Raw genomic sequence first — 18,530 nt, 5'->3', positions numbered from 1 at the left:
TTTCCCACTTTACATTGTTAAAATCTACAAATTTTTTCCTCTCTTCATCAAAATAAACCATAACTTTTTATAATTTTATTATAAAAATTTAATAAATATATATTTAAATGTATATCTGTCACTAAGTTTGAACCTTTGAGTGATTCTATATTAAGATACAAAACAGACTGATGTTATTATTAATATTACGTAGTTCTGAGTTGAAAATAGATGGTTGCTATTTTTATAAGTTAATAAAGTATCGTGGACTCTCTACGACTGAATTTAGGATTATGAGCTTTTAAAGTTTTAAAGTGTTAGTTCATTTGGTGTAGTTTTCTCACCCATAATAATAGACGGTTTTACTCCTAATGTGAAAGTCAGTTGTAGTCCTCCATCACTCCATCCATAAAGAAGCCCTTCTGGGGGAGTCACCATGTCTCTCCTAACAACAGTGACAGGGTAAGTCAAGGCTCAGTCATTCATAATATTCTTACCTCTTTTCCTTCTTTCAGGGATTAGGAAAAATATAGCAGGTCTGTCATGCTCAGAATCTCTTTCTGATGACTTTTCAATCAGGACTTTTCTAGCCTGTTTCATATTACAGGGAGGAGCAATCATAGCACCAAAATTTCTTACTCTTTTTGCCTCTTTTGTACCTGTCTGTAAGTGGTACGCTAATAGCAGTCATGGAGGACACCAGTTTCAACTAGGAGAGTCTACCTGAGCAAAAACTGGGCTCAGGGAAATACACAGTATAGTCAGAACAAAGACTCTACTCTGGGTCTATGATGGTTGTGTCTTGCAAAATATAAAGAAAATTGAATTAGATGATAAATATTTCTAGAACCTACACCAAATTTAATGTATAAGTTGTCTAATATCAACAAAACCTTTAATAAGCCCTGTAAAAACAAATGTTTCAATTTCTGATCAATACAAATACAATTCTCACTAGAAAACTTATAAGTAGCTCATACAAGTACACTGACGCCAAAGCCTAAAAAAAAAAAATTACTTTTATTTGCAAATATTGTAAAAATTTTCATTTAAAACATGTTTATTGAGTCCCCGCAACCTGTCAGGTACTGGTCAAGGAACTGGTCTAAGTTTAACCAACATCTTTTGAATATTCTCTGTTTGACCTAACTATTGCACACAGTTCTCACAAATTTTCAGTGAAATAGTTATATACATACAAATGAATAAATGTAATGCAATAGGGGAATAACTGTAACTGAAATTTATAAAAAATTCCATGGACATATAAGAAAAGAAGCACTTAGTTTATCTGAGAGAGGCAGATGAGGCTTCACAGAGAAGATAGCATTTAAGCTGAGGGTTGAAAGATGGCGAAGGGCAACCAAGCATGTGCATTGAAGAGAGGCTCTTGCATTGCATGTGCAAAGGCCTGCGCCATGAGGAAAGACTTTACCAATTTGGTAATCAATAGATATTTAAGAATTAATGGAATATAAAATGTAAAGGGTGGGGATCAGGGAGGAAAGGGAAGGTGTCAGCCAGGAATAGGTAAGCAGCAGGGCATGGACTAGATGATAAAAGGCCCAGTATAGCATGGAATTGAATTTCTATTTGAAGAATTTTGAGGATCAAATTTTTGTGTTAAAAAGATTATTTTGGAGAAATGGGGTTAGCCTAAAAGAAGCAAAATACTATCGTACTCATGTAAGTGAAAGTTGATGGTACCCTGAACTGAGGAAGAGGTTTATTAAAGGGTCTAAAGGAGAAACAAATTCAAGAGATATTTAGCAAAAAGAACACATAAGCTTGACTGTTGGCTGGAAGATATGTGAGAGAGAGAGACATCTTTTATATTTCCCAATTTTTTTTTTTATTTGAGTAACTGAGTTGATAGCAGTCTGAGGGATTCGTGATTGGTTGGTTTTAAACATGATAAACCAGAGAAGCCCATGGAACATCTAGGCAGATATAGCCAGTGGGCAGTTAGATATCCAGGTCTGAAATTCAGCAGAGGCATCTGGACTTGGGAAATATTAGAGAAAGATCAGTCTATAAGGACTTGAAGTCATGGTGGTGGATGAAACTGCCTTGGAAAAAATAGCTGGGAAGAAAAGATAGAGAGGCTAGGACAGGGCCTCAGAGTATACTGATGTTTAAAGGTAGTAAGAGGAAGGGGATTTGACAAATGGGATTGAAAAGAAAGAGACATATAGTTTGGCTTTGAACCAATACAGAGGTAGTTCCATGGAAACCAAAAAACGGAAGAATTTCAAATGTTTAGTAATTGAGGCAGTCGTAAGATAAAGCAAATGTCCCCTTGAGATCTTATTTCTACACTTACTCATTACATGTAAAGATCCACTAATTTTCATCCACTAATTTTTGATTTCATGTGTAATCAAAACGTACCTTGGCCTCTACAACCTTGTCCTTCCCCTGAATCTTGTCCAGAAGCCCATCTTGAATTGCAAAAGCAGGATGGGGCTGGGGGAAAATAATGCCAAAAGGATTGGAGAATATATATTTTAACTGAAATTTTCTTGGGAATCTGGGTATAACATTGCATATGATAGAACAAAACTTTTCAGAAAATCCTCTCTCTCCCAAGTTCTATTAGCTGTAGCAGCTGCCACCTCTATGTATTCTCTCCTTCTTTCCCCACAACAACTCCTTCCAACCTTCTGGCTCCTACTGTCCTACTGCATAAGCAGGAACGGCCTCTATGTCCTTGAGTTTCCTAATTTTGCATCCATACCTATCAATCTATTCATTAAAACAAAGGATATACCTTGGTACCTATTCACTTTAGAAGGAATGAAAAGAATTATAAACAACTAATTTACTAATTTTCTTTTTTTTCCCAGACATACTTTTGTGTAGAAATTAATTTTGTTATAAAACTGAGAAATATATACCTCTTTGGTTTCATGCTATTCCTATACTTTAGATCTTACTCAACTTGCCAAATAAACGTACGTAGCTATTGAAATCAAACAAAGATTAAATAAATGGTAAGCATCTCAGACATAAATACATTTTCAGCAAAGGGATACTTATAAAATATATTTCCATCAAAAATTATAGAAAAATGCACCACGTACATATTAGATGTTAACTGTTCAGCTTTTCACAGTATGCACCACAGGAATGATGTATTTTTATAGGAGAAATGCAAAATTCTGAACAATTCATCAACTGCAATAAATTCCAAGTACCATCTGGAAATTTGGAATTTTCTTGGGTTTCTTTTATGTATAGCCATCTGAATCGTAGTAACTATAGACATTCACTTATTTCTAGGGCATTACCTTAGAGCAGTGAGCTTCAGAGAAATCACATTTAGGCTAAATAAAAACACATATTCACAGGCCAAATCCTCTAGTACTTCTGATGCCACTAGCTGTAAGAAGAAGACCCAAGAATCTGCATTTTAAACCGGCTTCTAGGTGACTGTGGTCACAAGAATCATCTGTAATGCCTAATCCCCTGGCACCACTGCACACATACAAAGCCAGAAACTTCTGGCAATCTTCCTATAGCCAGAGAATTCACATTTTTTGTAAGAATTTTGGTGATTTTTATGATCAGGTAAGGGTTTGAATCATCCCCTTAGCATACATCTCTTTTAGCATATTATGGCTGCAATGCACTGAGACTCCAACTTCTTTATATACCAACACATTATTATAGTTTTCTTTAGCTAAGATCAAAAGAAGCCTGAATGATTAATTGTAATGCAAAGCATAACTCTGAAACTTTTTTCCAACCAAATTATTTTCTTCTATCCAGATTATGTAATTTCAATATGCAAAAATATCTCACTTCAAGGGCCTTTTTAAAACTATCATAAAAATAACATGGGTCAGGAAAAAATTGTCATGCCAGAGATGAGAAAATGGATTCCTAGACATGAAGTGACTTAACCAAGATCACACTCTAAGAAATAGAGCAAAGGAAACCATAAGCAAGACGAAAAGATAAACCTCAGGATGAGAGAAAATAGTTGCAAATGAAGCAACTGACAAAGGATTAATCTCCAAAATACACAAGCAGCTCATGCAGCTCGATAACAACAACAACAAAAACAACCCAATCAAAAAATAGGCTGAAGACCTAAATAGACATTTCTCCAGAGAAGATATACAGATTGCCAACAAACACATGAAAAGATGCTTAACATCACTAATCATTAGAGAAAGGCAAATCAAAACTACAATGAGATATCACCTCACACCGGTCAGAATGGCCATCATCACAAAATCTACAAATGATAAATGCTGGAGAGGGTGTGGAGAAAAGGGAACCCTCATGCATTGTTGGTGGGAATGTAAATTGATACAGCCACTACAGAGAACAGTATGGAGATTCCTTAAAAGATTAAAAATAGAACTACCATATGACCCAGCAATCCCATTACTGGGCATATACCCAGAAAAAACTATAATTCAAAAAGACACATGCACCCCAATGTTCACTGCAGAACTAGTTACAATAGCCAGGACATGGAAGCAACCTAAATGTCCATCAACAGAGGAATGGATAAAGAGGATGTGTCACATATATACAATGGAATATTACTCAACCATAAAAAGGAACGAAATTGGGTCATTTGTTGAGACATGGATGGACCTAGAGACTGTCAGACAGAGTGAAGTAAGACAGAAAGAGAAAAGCAAATATCGTATATTAACGCATATATGTGGAATCTGAAAAAATTGGTATAGATGATCTTATTTACAAAGCAGAAAAAGAGACACAGGTGTAGAGAAAAACGTATGGATACCAAGGGGGAAAGGGGGGGGGGGTGGGATGAATTGGGAAATGGGGATTGACATATATACACTATTGATACTATATATAAAATAGATGACTAATGAGAACCTACTGTATAGCACAGGGAACTCTACTCAGTCTTCTGTGGTGACCTAAATGGGAAGGAAATCCAAAAAAAGAAGGGATATCTGTATACATATAGCTGATTCACTTTGCTGTACAGTAAAAACTAACACAACATTGTAAAGCAATTATACTCCAATAAAAAAATTTTTAAAAAAAGAGAAAAGAAATAGAGTCCTGGCTCTAGTCTATTGCAGGAGTGTTCCCTTCATTCACCAAGCTTCCTGCCACATGTCAAGTGCTTTGCTTTGGACATTACTTGTGTATATTACTTAATTTGATATGCACAATACTACAAGGTCTGAAAAATGTATGGGCTTTGGAGTCATACAGTTCTGTTTTTTAATCCCCATTCCCCTGAAGTCAGAATCTATCTGTGTACCTTGGGCAATTCCCATCTTCATTTGTAAAATTATAGATAATAACAATATGAATCCTGTAGGGGGGTTTGAGAAGATTAAAAAAGACATAGTGTGTCTAGGCATCAAGGTCATAGTAAGTGCTCAGTGAATGCCAGCCTTTTACATTTCTTTCTGCCTCCCTGCTTCCTTGTCTCCCTCCATCCCTGTTTTCTTTTTAGCGCAGTTATGTTTCCATTGCACACTCTGCCCCTCTTCATAGCTTGTTCCTCATTTCCACTATGAAACATTCTCACTATGGTCTCCTAGTATTAGACCCAATCTCTAGTCTAACTAGACTAGACTGGAGTTTGAGCCACTTGCTGCACAGTATTTCTTGCATGTTCAAATCCAGAGTTAATGGACCTTTGACTTAGAAACTACCTGTCAGATGGTCTCCACTAGATTTTGATCTCTCAAGGCTGCACCCTTGAAAACAGCTTCCACTATGGGAAGAGTGTGGACAGCAGGTATACCAAACACAGGGGAGCAGGGAGAAGTCTTCGAGTATCAGGTCCTGCTTGTGGGTCAACTGGTGGGGTCACATCCTCTTCATTACCTCCTCCAACAAACCTATAAAGCTCTGACCTGAAGTATAATGCTCTGTTTGAAACCTGCCCCAGTGAAGCTGAGGGCTGGATGAAATGACCGACCATGTCAGTCTTCAACATTGCACTTATTTGTCATGTACTGTTGATGCAATGACAAGTGGCAACACTACACAAGACATCCAGGGAGAACGGTGATACACACACACAAAGATGGGGTGGAGGCCAGGGCTGGAAAACTTTTTCAGGATGATGAGCAAGCACTGATCATTCCACAGCACCTGGAAACAATGCATCCACTGGAAAAATACTAATTTATGGGAGATCTATTTTGCTGCCTCAGCATGGCTTTGAAAAAATTACTGCTCATGTGCAATAGTATAGAATTTATATCTTCCCAGTTTTTTAAACACATTCTAGCTCTGTTTTTAAAAAAATACCTCAGGGTTTGAAGCATTTAAATGGGGCTAAAATTTGAATGTCTCTGTTTTCCGCTCGCTTAACCAAATCTTATAATTCCTTCAAGCTACATTCTCCCCACATTATCCATAAAGACTTGCGTGATCTTTCCTGCTCACAATAATTCCTCATAGAACTTACTGCCTGTTTCAAAATTGTGATCTATTTCATAGGCTAAGCAGACTATTAGTTTCATTTTTGAGTGAGTGTATTTGTCACACCAGTACCCATGATTGGATGCTAAATTTTGTTTTGCCTGATAACCCCAATGCTTCCAACTCACCTATTACCTTCTGCCAAATGTTCTTGATACCTTGGGTCACCTGCCAAGGTCTGTTCTCTGGCATCTCCTGCCCACTTGGCTGGCCTCCATCAGGCTGCATGAACATGACTTATCGTGGTAAGTCTGTCTGCTATGTGGAGACCAGTTTCTGGGACCACTAATAAATATATTGATTTATATCTGTATATATATAAATATATAACAGTCTGTCTACCCACTGGACCAACAATGATGTCAGAAGCACAAAATGGTGACAGTAAATAAAGTTGCGATTCAACCTCTTAGACACATATCATGAAGAGAACAGGCATTTATGGTTAATCTAGGAACTATTTAAAGGATTAACCCTTATTCCATGTCATCATGTGGGACCCATAACAGAAATTACCATTACTGCGTTTTCAAATAGACCTTGCATAAGAAAAATAAAGATGCAAAATAAATGTGAAGAGGAACTTTAAATACTTTGAAGAAAGCTATATAAAGTATGCCCAAAGCTGAAGAACATGTTAAAACTGGTGGACAGACATTTAAACAACCCTTTCTAAGTAACCTGTAAGCAAAACAGTTAAAATAACTTATCCTAAAAATATATGACCACTGGTCAAACACTATGGCTCTTTAATTAAAATAGTTTCACACTTGTTGCTCTGCCCTATGTTCTAAAGGAACTGATTCCACTTTCAAAAATCATGACCTCAAAAGAAGTGCCCAGGGCTTCCCTGGTGGCGCAGTGGTTGAGAGTCTGCCTGCCAATGCAGGGGACGCGGGTTCAAGCCCTGGTCTGGGAAGATCCCACATGCCGCGGAGCAACTGGGCCCGTGGGTCACAGCTACTGAGCCTGCGCGTCTGGAGCCTGCGCTCCGCAACAAGAGAGGCCGCGATAGTGAGAGGCCCGCGCACCGCGATGAAGAGTGGCCCCGGCTTGCCACAACTAGAGAAAGCCCTTGCCCAGAAACGAAGACCCAACACAGCTAAAAATAAATAAATAATAAAAATAAAGGAATTCCTTAAAAAAAAAAATGAATATGGTAAAATGATAGTTGGTATCATTTAAAAAAAAAAAAAAAAAAAAAGAAGTGCCCTACTAAAGTCAGGTCAACAGAGTTTTAAAGTCTACCAAGAGGCATAATGTCTATTTTTTTTAAACTAGTCAATCTGCTTCTAAGAATGAGTCACGAAACAGAAAAAAAAAAAAAAAATTTAGATTTTTAGATGTTACACAGTGAGATGTTTGTTGAATGTAATTTTCATAATTATTTTTTCAGTGCACTAAGAATTAATGCACTGAAATATTTTCAGGACTTTTCAGGAAATATCACTTCTCTCTACATGCTTTCCAGCTAGTCCAAAGAGTCCTTTTTAACACTTAACTGAGCATTTTATTCAAATTTTTATTTGGATATTTAATTACTGTGGGATCATACTTCAGTGGATATGACCTAATCTAATAGTATTGATGGTTCATTCTCTTGCTGTTGGTAAACACTTTACTTCTTGAAAAATCTCATGTTCTTTGGCTTTCCTGAAATAATGTTATGTTCATTCCTTTATTCTTTCATTCAGCAAAATATTTATGGTAAAGCTGCAATGTACTGAACATGAGTTAGCTGTGGGAATGAAAAAATACATTTCCTCTCCTTGAGCTCACATGTTACAGGGGAAAGGTAGGTATGTAGGTATAAAGATAATAGGCAGATATATAGATAAATTACAAGGGAGGTATTGAAAAGATGTATCAACAGTGTTTTCACACATATATTCACCAAAATATGATCCTTGAATCTTTTTTCTTCTCTTTAAAAGCCTCTCTTCTAAAAGATTTCTCTCATCACCTTGAAGCACATAAAGCTATTACATATATGATGTGTATTTTATCTATATTATGTATCTATTTATATACATAATATACATAAATCTAAGATACACACACACACACACAAGATAATGCAAGAAACTTTCTAGAGGAGAGGCTGTTAAAGAAAAGAAAGGTTCAAGGATACACATATATGTGCAAAACCTTCCCATAGTTAGCTATAAACTCTAGCAATTTAGCTCACAACTGTGTCCACCTCCTGGGCACTTTGTTCAGCAGATGCAATCTTTAGGCTAGGCTACATTGGTCCAGTTGTGAAACTGAAGAGTTTTTTAATCTCCTTACACCAATCTGCCAGAGTTCAGTTACGTACAGCATTTATGAGAAACTTGACCATAGATATAACTTCATCAGCCTCCGTGGTCATCACCACTGCCTAATCCTGCCACCTCCCACACACACTGGCTCCTGCACTCGTTCCTGCCTGTATCCATCTTTCTGGCTTCTCACCTCTCCTCCTCCTCCTCCTCCATCTCCTCCTCTCTCTTCCCTCTCTCATTCTCTCTCTTCTTGTCTAGTAAAAAGCCCAGAATGTTCTTTAGCTTATGAAGAGAAACTTCCTTCTTCTAAAGCCTTCATATCAGCAAACAGATCCTGGCAGCGTGGTTTAGTTGAATTTAAAAGTGCGAGGTAGGAATTTTTACTTTCTACCTGAACCATTCATCTAAATAAAGATAGTCTTTCTCAAATGCCTCTACTTTTCTACTCCTATTTATTCTATTAAACTGTGAATTCCTCTCTGCAGCTACAAACTCCTGTGCGGTGTGTCACTGATCTTTGATCTCCCTTCCCCCTGTCCCCCGTCTCCAGCACCGTGTGCAGTGCACACTAGAAATGAATCTGTGAACATTTTCTGAACTTAATGGAACAAAATTGATTCTTACCTTGATGATTATGATACTACTCCCGGCTAGAAAATTTTTCTTGTTCATTGCTCTGCTTTTTCAAATTCTAGCTGCCTGTCCTTCTAATCTAATCTCTTCTCTGAAGCTTTCCCTTACTACCCTGGCTACACGTCTACACTGCTCTCTCTCTCTCTTTTTTTTTTTGGTGAACTCCTAAGACACATTTTTGTTCTTTGCTTACTCTATAACATGTTGTATCTTTAATTCTTATATGTCTTAGGTATATCTTTTCTTCAATCTAGCAGAAAAGATGAGTAGGTGGGGTAGAACTGCAAATTAAATACTTATGCAAGGAATTAAAGGAGTATATGAAAGTTAAATGACATAATTATAAATATTAAATGAATTTGAGATAAGATTTCCTCAGAGGGAAGTGTTCTTTACAATTTACTTCTTATGTTCTGTAGTAATGTGTGATTTATATGAGTCATGTTATACTTTACTGGCATCTGTTTATGCCTTAGTTCTAGTGAATTTCCTAAAACTACAGAAATATGTAATACAACAAATAGTTTTCACAATAAACGTACAAAAATTCTATTTAAAATATTCATAAAAATAAATAATTGCACTTTCTCTAAAAGTATTCAGAATTGGCCTACTAATTTTGTTAAAATAAAATCTTTACAGCAGTAGTATCATATTCTAATGGTTTCTTTTCTTTTTTTTTAACCAAACATTAAAATCTCTTTCAATCATAAGTTGAATTTCCCTACCATTAGAAAAGCCTAGGGTCTATTGCTTTTAAATCACTTAATTCTAAAGAGGGAAAACCTTTCAGTAAAACTACTGCCTCCATTTCCACCAATTTTGCTACTTTTCTATTGCTCTTTTGTCTAAAATATGTGAATATAAAGTGGATTAGATCAGAGTTTAGTTGGTTATGGACTTGTTAGGACATTTGTATTAGATATTTTTAAAAAGCTTGACTATATATGGCTTCTGGGGCTGTTTCCTTAAATTCACTCTCTCACCACACGCACTAGTTCCTTGCACTTCAACATGATGCTCCCAGAGGGGGACAGAGTTTGCATGAGACTCAGTGCTGAAATGCCACTTCTTTATCCTCATCAAGCAGTTATTACTCTGGGCCTATTGCCACCCATGTAAGGCTCTGTGCTAGAGAGGCTCCAGGGATATATCATTATAAGCTATGGTTTCTGCTCTATAGAGCAGGAAAAGGTGAAATGCTGATCTGCAGTTCAGGTAAAATGTGCTGCAGGACTTGCAAGGAGGAATTCATCCCCTGGCTTTACTGAGGGCATTGGAATGGTCTTCCATAGTAAAGTCTAAATGAGCAAAGCAGGAGAGAGACACAACCTGAGGAGGAAACAGAGGCTCACAGACATCCTGGAATAAGCATGTTGTGGTTGGGGCCAAGCAACAGCCCTCAGGGCTGGGTAGAGCCAGAGCACAGAAGATATGGGAGAAAACACAGGCAAGGGCAGACCGAGGAGAGCCCTGAGAGAGAGCTCCTAGAGTCTGGACTTCATTCTCGGACAATGGGAGTCACTGACAATTTTTTTGGTTGAAAAGTGACATATACATCATGGCATTTCAGCTTGGAAGCTTAGGAAGGTGAGCTGTGTAGGGCGTGTGGGACAAGGCGACATTTGGAGGCAGAAGGTTTCACTGGAAATTATTTTACAGTAGTATAGAGGAGAGCCAGGACTGGAGTGGTGGCAGAGAAATGAGCAGGAAAGATATGGCTACAAGAGACATAACAAACGATGAATCGATAGGCCTGGCTGGCTGACCAGGTGTTGGGGGAGAGAGAAAAGGAGTTAACAGACCTACTTTGGGGGCCCCACTTTCAACTCCTCCTTGTATTAATTTGGTTTGTGAGGCCCAACCTCTCCCCCTTTTTCTCTGGGACTGCTTCACCCCCAGTCAGTTCACAGATGGATACAGGACAATCCAGTCCCTGCTATTCCTTCCCTGGAATCCAGAATTAGACCCGACAGCCAAGAGTAGTCTCCCACTGAGGTGTTGGCTGTGGCCATCTTCTTCTATGTGAACTGGAAAGCTGAAAAAGCTGCTTTACAGTAAGAGAGAAAAAGAAAGCAGAAGTGAAAGAAAAAAAAGGTGAGAGATGGAGAATAAGAGCTAAGGCTGGGTCCCCTGTTACACTTTAGTCTCTGCTTTCATGTGTCCCTAAAATGCTACTGCATTCCTCCACTTTAATTATGCAGGACATCCTTATAAGGCAGTAATACATTTCCCTCTTTGATTAAGCTGGCTTGGCAGTGTTATTGTTACTTGTAGCCAAAATGGTCCAAACTGATATATTCCTCAGCAGGGGCCCTCCATCTTCAGTCAGTTGGTGCTCTGGCCACTCTGTAAACACTTCAGGACTTTACTGACTCCACATTTTCACGCCATTTCCTTCATCTAGAATGCCTTTCCCTTCCAAATCCTGCTGACTCTGCCTGCATAAATCCTGACTATCCTTCCTTCCATCTCTCTTTACGAAGTACTTTTTGAGTGAGTCCATAATATCTGCAAATTTTAATGTTACATTTTCCCACTTCAAGTCCCTGATTTTAGTGACCCTATTGCAAGAATAATTAAAACTATATAAAGAGGGTGAAAGACGGTGGATGGTAGTAGGAAATCAGGAAATTTCTGCTCTCACATATACAAATTTAAACAAATTAAAAGATAACGGTCTACTTGGCTACTAATACCTTTGACTTTAAGATGGGTTCAAAGAGGTACCAGTAGGCCACTTGGCCAAAGCAGATATTTTACATATAATAGTATGTTAGTTAGGAGGAGTATTAGATGAAAAAAGATAAAATAGCCTTTAAAAAGTAATGCACGACATTATTGCATAAGTTCTATAAATTCAATTTTATAAATATCCAGAGGAGGTCCTATAGCAAGTGAGAGACAGATATGGAACCTTGCCAATGCTTCCTTACTCAAAGTCCAGGTCTTTCTTCACTATGCTAAACTATCCCATGGGAAATAAAAAAAAGAAATACATCAATTTTTAGATGAGACAAAGAATTCAACTTCATTTAATTTTTAAAAACAATAATGTATTTTAAATCATCATCTATTAAAATAATAATATACTCTAGGAACCATCTTGAGCCTCACACCTCGGCTATGTTATATACCAAAAAAACCCCAAAACCAAAACAAAACAAAAACACGCCAGATTGTTATTCTCTTTCAAAACACTAACACTATAAAACACTTAATCTCTTATAAAGGCCTCTCTTTGCCTGTAGCAATGAGAAAACCGATCTGCTATCCTGTGAAATCTCACATAAATTCAGAACACAATGAAGTTTACTTTCCCTTCAGCAATGGAGTCTTTGTTCTGGTCATTACAATACCTCTGGAGAGGAAAACACAAAATTGCCTTATGAAAGCAATAAGAAAATGTCTAGCAAATGGAAGGGCATTTAATGAACAAGATAAAGTGCCAAGTAATAGTTAATGTCTCTTTCCTCTCGATTCAGAGGAACACCTCTAAGACCTCAAAGCATTCACAGCAGAAGATTACACGAGTAGCACTGGTGAGCACGATGCCATTGTACAAAGAATCTGTTGCTAAGCAGGGCAGAAATATTGTTTACATGAAAATGGAATGATCTCTGGTGAATACTGAAAGAAAGTGAGAATTTCCATAACCAGAAAAAGCATTTTTATATTATTCCATTTCAACTGCTCTAAAACCCTAAGTTGCTTTGGCAATTGCTTATCCCTGCTTTGTTGGCTTATATCATCCTCATCTCTGCAGCTTTCCATTTACTAAATAGCAGGCTTATTTTTGTTTTGTTTTGTTTTTTTCCCTGAAGCTTTGGCAAAAATACCACAACTATTCTGTATGGTTTCCAGGGGCCACATTTCAATGGTCATACAATGACCTTTTGGTGCCCTTCTCATAAAAGCCCAGTTGGTTTATCCTCTCAGTAAAATTGCTGAAAATATGATCAGAGAAGACTCCATTTACAACAACTGTAAACTATGCATTTCTCTAGCTTTACGGAGCCTTTCACTGTACAGTGTTTATTTACTGAGAACAAAGCATGGAGTGGCTTCAGTGAGAGGAGGAAAATACAAAGCCACTTACCTGCATTACAATAAGGAGGTCAAAGACCAAGATGAAAGAAGCCAGGAAGGCTCTGGAAACTTCATCACTGGGCAAAAATCCCCGATTCAGCTTGTCCCAGCTGATCCAGTCAGTTGTAATGACAAGTACAACCACAGATGTCAGAGTGAAAAGAACCGTCCTGCAAGGAACAAGACACTCAGTAAAGAACATTAGATGTAATAATATAAACAGTGCAGAGTGCATGTGATCTCCTGTATTAAAAGTCTACCCCTTGCCAAGTACCTATCCTAAGGCACAGTCACCAAAGGAAGATGAAAAAAGAAGCAAATTAAAAGCTTTCTTTCAAAAGCAATTAGAAAAAAGTATGACAGCATCTCTTCCAAGATTTTCCCTAAAGGGCAATAAGGTAATGGTTATAGAACAAATAGTTAACAATAAAATATTACAAATAATCTTGGTTAGTGCAATATATGTCCCAAAGAGAGCATTGGTTGTAACTCTCATTACACGTACATTGTTTTACTGAGGGTGGTGAACAAACATATATAGGAACATAAGGCAGATGGGTAAGGAAGTCTTTGGATTCCATGGTTATCCTACAAAAGAGAGGGAAGATAGACTGGTCCCTTCATTATTCCCTAGCCTGATGAGCTCTGTAGAGGAACCACCTCTACGTGCCAACCACGTAGCCTCTTCTCCTCATGGTACTCATATCATAGATATCCTGTGGCCTAGTGACCTGTCCAGGTCACACCATGTCTAATCCTCCATCCGTCGTTATAAGATACTAGGGGCCTGAGATTTTTCTCTTACTTATTTTTGTAGCCCCCGTAAAATCTTACATAATTATATGCAGATGGAGTTCAAAGAATATTTGTTGAAATTGTAACAATTATCAATTAAGCTTTTTATAGAAATCAAAAAATATTTAAATTAGTCTTTAATATTGACATTCAAAGTAAATCGGAAATCCGGGCAGTGAAAATTGAATCTGTCAGAGAATTGTCCATAATGTTGTAAAGCCTCTGCTTTCTGAGCTGTATTTGTATATAGAGATTGTTTTAAATTATAAAAAGGAAAATAAAGAACAACAAATATTTTGAAAATAATTTTAATGTAAAGGAATAAATAAATAAGAGAAAAGAAAAATGGAATAATATGAATCATCCTGGAATTCTCTTAACAATTGAACCGAATACTAATTTCTAAACTGAAATTTTGGCTTTCCTTTTCACAACTTTTTATTTGGAACAAGTTATACTCTGATAAAATAAGTATAATGAGCTCCTCTTTAGATTTTTCCGCCATGAATAGAAAAGATACATTTTTTTTTTAATTTTGGAAAATAAAATTTTTTAAAAAATTTACTTATTTTATTAAAATTGCAGACTCTCAAAGGAATTTGACTCATGATCTCCAAAACATAAATTAAAAATTATCTTTGCTACTGTTTAGAGTATCTTTGAGCATTTCCAGAAATTCAAATGGATTAAATGAACATGGGAGAAATCCAAAATAATTATTAAAATACAATAGAAAGAAATTGCAAATATTATATAGTCAAACATAAGAATATTGGAATTTTAAACAAAATTTTCTCCAGGTTAAGTTGATTCATTTGTTTTTGTCTTTTTGAGTTTGATAAACTTCAAGGAAATTTGAATGCAATTACCACAATTTCTTTTGTCAACAAGGAATAGAACAACTTCCATGAAGAACAGATAAATATTGACTATTCTTTGAATCTCCTTTTGGTAATAAGGGTATTTCCTCATCACTCTTGGCTTTTCATATGTGTGTTTCACAAGGATGCTATGAATATATATAATTCTTCAGGATGTACTGTATGACCGTACAGGTTGGTAAATGGTTGGGATCCCAATTCTCTCAAGTTCCCCCTTCTTTTCCTCCCCAGCTTCCTTCACAAGGCCCCACACCTTCCTGTTATCTAGCACTACAGGGTGAAGTCTTGGTGAAACATGGGTACTCTAGCACCTCACTCCAACTCTATGGCCGGCATCCATCCTATTGTTTCAAGCCTGTGGTTGACGGGTTAGTATTTTTTTGATGTGGACCATTTTTAAATTCTTTATTGAATTTGTTACAATATTGCTTCTGTTTTTTTTTTTATGTTTTGGTTTTTTGGCCCCGAGGCATATGGGATCTTAGTTCCCCAACCAGGGAAAAATGAACCCATGCCCCCTGCGTTGGAAGGCAAAGTCTTAACCACCAGAACGCCAGGGAAGTCCCGACAGGTTAGTATTTTTAATATCATCCCTGCATTTTCCCCAAGAGCTACCTGGAAACTTCTTTTTGTGAAGACAAATGATTACATTGGAATTCATACTCTAATGTTACTTTGTTGGTCTAGATATGTAAACTGTTACTGTAAAATTAAATACTAATGCAGAGGAATATTTTTAGGTGACAAAATCTGAGATTTTGGAATAAGTGTTTGCTGCGCAATCACAAACCTCATCTATTACAAGATTTATAAAGTAGTTATTCTTTTTTTAAAATCTATCTTATTGAAGAATAGTTGATTTACAATGTTGCGTTAATTTCTGCTGTACAGCAAAGTGATTTAGTTATACATATATATACATTCTTTTACATGTCCTTTTCCATTATGGTTTATCACAGGGTATTGAATATAGTTCCTTGGGCTATTCAGTAGGACCTTGTTGTTTATCCATTCTATATATAACTGTTTGCATCTGCTAATCTCAAACTCCCAATTCATCCCTCCCTTACCCCCTCCCCCTTGGCAACCACAAATCTGTTCAAAGGAGTTATTCTTATTCATGCTAACAATCTCATTGTGAATAAAGTCATTAAAATTAATCATTAAAACTCTTTGGTAATTAGAATTTATCATAAAGCCTGTTGCATAAGAGCTTCTTGAGGTCAAATGTGCACCAATTCATGTCTTAGATGTTTGCTTTATTTGATACATTTCATTTATCCAATATATAATAATACTCTTCCTAAGACCTTTTCATAGGTGTTTTCCTGGCTTTATTAAGTACTTCTGTTTTGACAAAGAGTATTGCTACAGATCTTAAGAAAAAGTTACTGGTAATATTTTATTACTCTAAAGGGAAATTAAAGGAGGTATTCTGCCCTATATTTAATATTTAATACTACAAAAAGAATAAAAATGGCAATCATTAAATATGAATGCATGTAGCTCAGAGAAAGAGCTGTAAAAATAAAGTCAAGAGAATGGAAAAAAGAAAAGGAGAAGGGGGACCAAAATACATTAATTGGTCATTCCACTTCCAAAATTATATTCAATGCCTTATCTAGATATAGGTATGGAAGCAAATGTATTGCTTGTGGTTTGTTTTTCTGAGCCACATCTTGTAAAATTGATAGACTTTACCATGCTATGATAATTCAGTTAAAACACCAGCTTAAAAGAGCCATGACTCAATTACAAATTACTGTTACCGTCATATGCCACTTGTAACGTGCCAGGGTCTGGTATAAGAGCTTTACACAAAATAGTATAATCTGTACTACAAGCCTACTGTCACTACCTCCAATTTACAAGTGCAGAGACTGAGTCACAGAAAGTTCAAATAACTGGACCTGAGTTAAAGACTTTATACATTATATAAGATATAAGATGATTCAAACCTAGGCTGGCTCATGACAATATGTGTCACAACCATTGTTCGTATTGTCTCTCATAGGAAGCACTTGATTTTACACTCTTGCTACTAGGTCTGTAGCTAAGATTTCACTTATTTTCCATTTTTATTATAAGTATAATGTTGGAAAATTATCATCCAGGAGTACTTAATATTGAAAAGTAAAACTCACAGAGACTCTGACAAGGACTGACAGGAAACAGTTAAAAGGGATATTTTCATGGCAGTGAAAATGGAACCTCAGGGATGCTAATCTTCAATGCAGCACCCTTGGGTTTTTATTTAACCAGTATGGTTGAAAAGATGTTTACTCTGGATCACAATTCTTGGGAGTTTCAGCTTCTCTTTTTAAATAGCATCCAATTAAACAATTATCTGGATTATTTCCTTTCAATATGCAGCCAGCACCAGCAGGACATCCTGGCTCATCAATTCTACCGTCTCTGGTTTCTGGCCACCAGTCAAAGGGAAAGAACTCATACATAATTATCAGCTCAGCTCTCACTTCCCTGTTTTCAGATTTCCAGTTTGTTTGCTTTTCCTCAATTGTTGCTAATTCCTCTTAGATTAATAGGAATTAGAATGTGAGACCAAGAAGCATTAACAGAGCTTTTTTAATTCACTGCTTCCCAATCTCTGGGCTGGGCTCCTGGGAACCACAGAGTTGCTAAGAAGTGTGAATTTATATGTGCACTATGAGTTGTCTGTAAAGTGAAAAAATGAAATGTTTCCAGAGAGGTTAGGGGACTCACTCATGTCACACAGACTGCCAGGGACAGAACTACCATGAGAACTGACTCTGAGCAAGGACTTGCCCTGTAGTAAACCACTTTCTCTCTTTCGCTAAAAATCTTCAGATATGCTAGAAATTTTAATATCATCTGGATCTCATCTGGAAACATACTTTATAGCCTACTCAAATATCTATTGTGTATGTTGACTGGAAACAGAGTAGTGCATATAAATGAATCAAGATAATCCCCCAATTTGGTTTAATTCATAGTCTAAACCACTCTTTCACACTAATTTCTGGATTTTAAAAAATACTGAACTTCTATTTTAAGTAACTAAATTAGTTAATATTGCTTTTCTTCTTCAAATCATAACCGCTTTAAGATAGACTTATTGCATAGTTAAATAGCCTGAAATCAGGGATTAAATCAAGAGAGAGAAGAACTGGCATTAGGCCTCGATTATCCACAGAGGGCTAACTCAGTGTTAATTATCACACGATTTCATTTTGATTAAACCAGGCCGCAGGAATGTACAGAATCTCCTAACTAAATGAATATATGTTGAGCCAAACAAAATTGCCAAAATTTAACCATGTTTTATCCTACTAAAAATAGCAATTTCATGTGATTCAACATAATAAATATGCTTTTATGTGTTTTAATATATTAGCCATTATTCATGTTCTAAAATGTTTATAATCTTTGATTCCAGTCATGAATGTCATATTCCTTTCTGATCTTGCTG

The 18,530-nt window shown here is 36.5% G+C and overlaps 1 protein-coding gene across 3 annotated transcripts in view; it reads right to left on the bottom strand.

Annotated features, from left to right (window-relative positions):
- TMEM117 (transmembrane protein 117) overlaps window positions 1-18,530 on the bottom strand; it is a 526,689-nt gene that overhangs the window by 85,029 nt on the left and 423,130 nt on the right. For 2 of the 3 annotated variants that reach the window (XM_068561522.1, XM_068561521.1), the window contains exons 6-7: window positions 13,414-13,573; window positions 2,371-2,445 (exon numbers count right to left, since the gene is read on the bottom strand). In XM_068561522.1, coding sequence (XP_068417623.1) covers window positions 2,371-2,445; window positions 13,414-13,573 — 235 coding nt within the window. The remainder of the gene's footprint in view (window positions 1-2,370; window positions 2,446-13,413; window positions 13,574-18,530) is intronic. The other variant, XM_068561523.1, reaches the window with a different exon arrangement.

The sequence above is a fragment of the Eschrichtius robustus genome, chromosome 13, assembly GCF_028021215.1.
Source record: "Eschrichtius robustus isolate mEscRob2 chromosome 13, mEscRob2.pri, whole genome shotgun sequence".
NCBI lineage: Eukaryota > Metazoa > Chordata > Mammalia > Artiodactyla > Eschrichtiidae > Eschrichtius > Eschrichtius robustus.
This window is presented reverse-complemented; position numbering and strand designations above follow the sequence as displayed.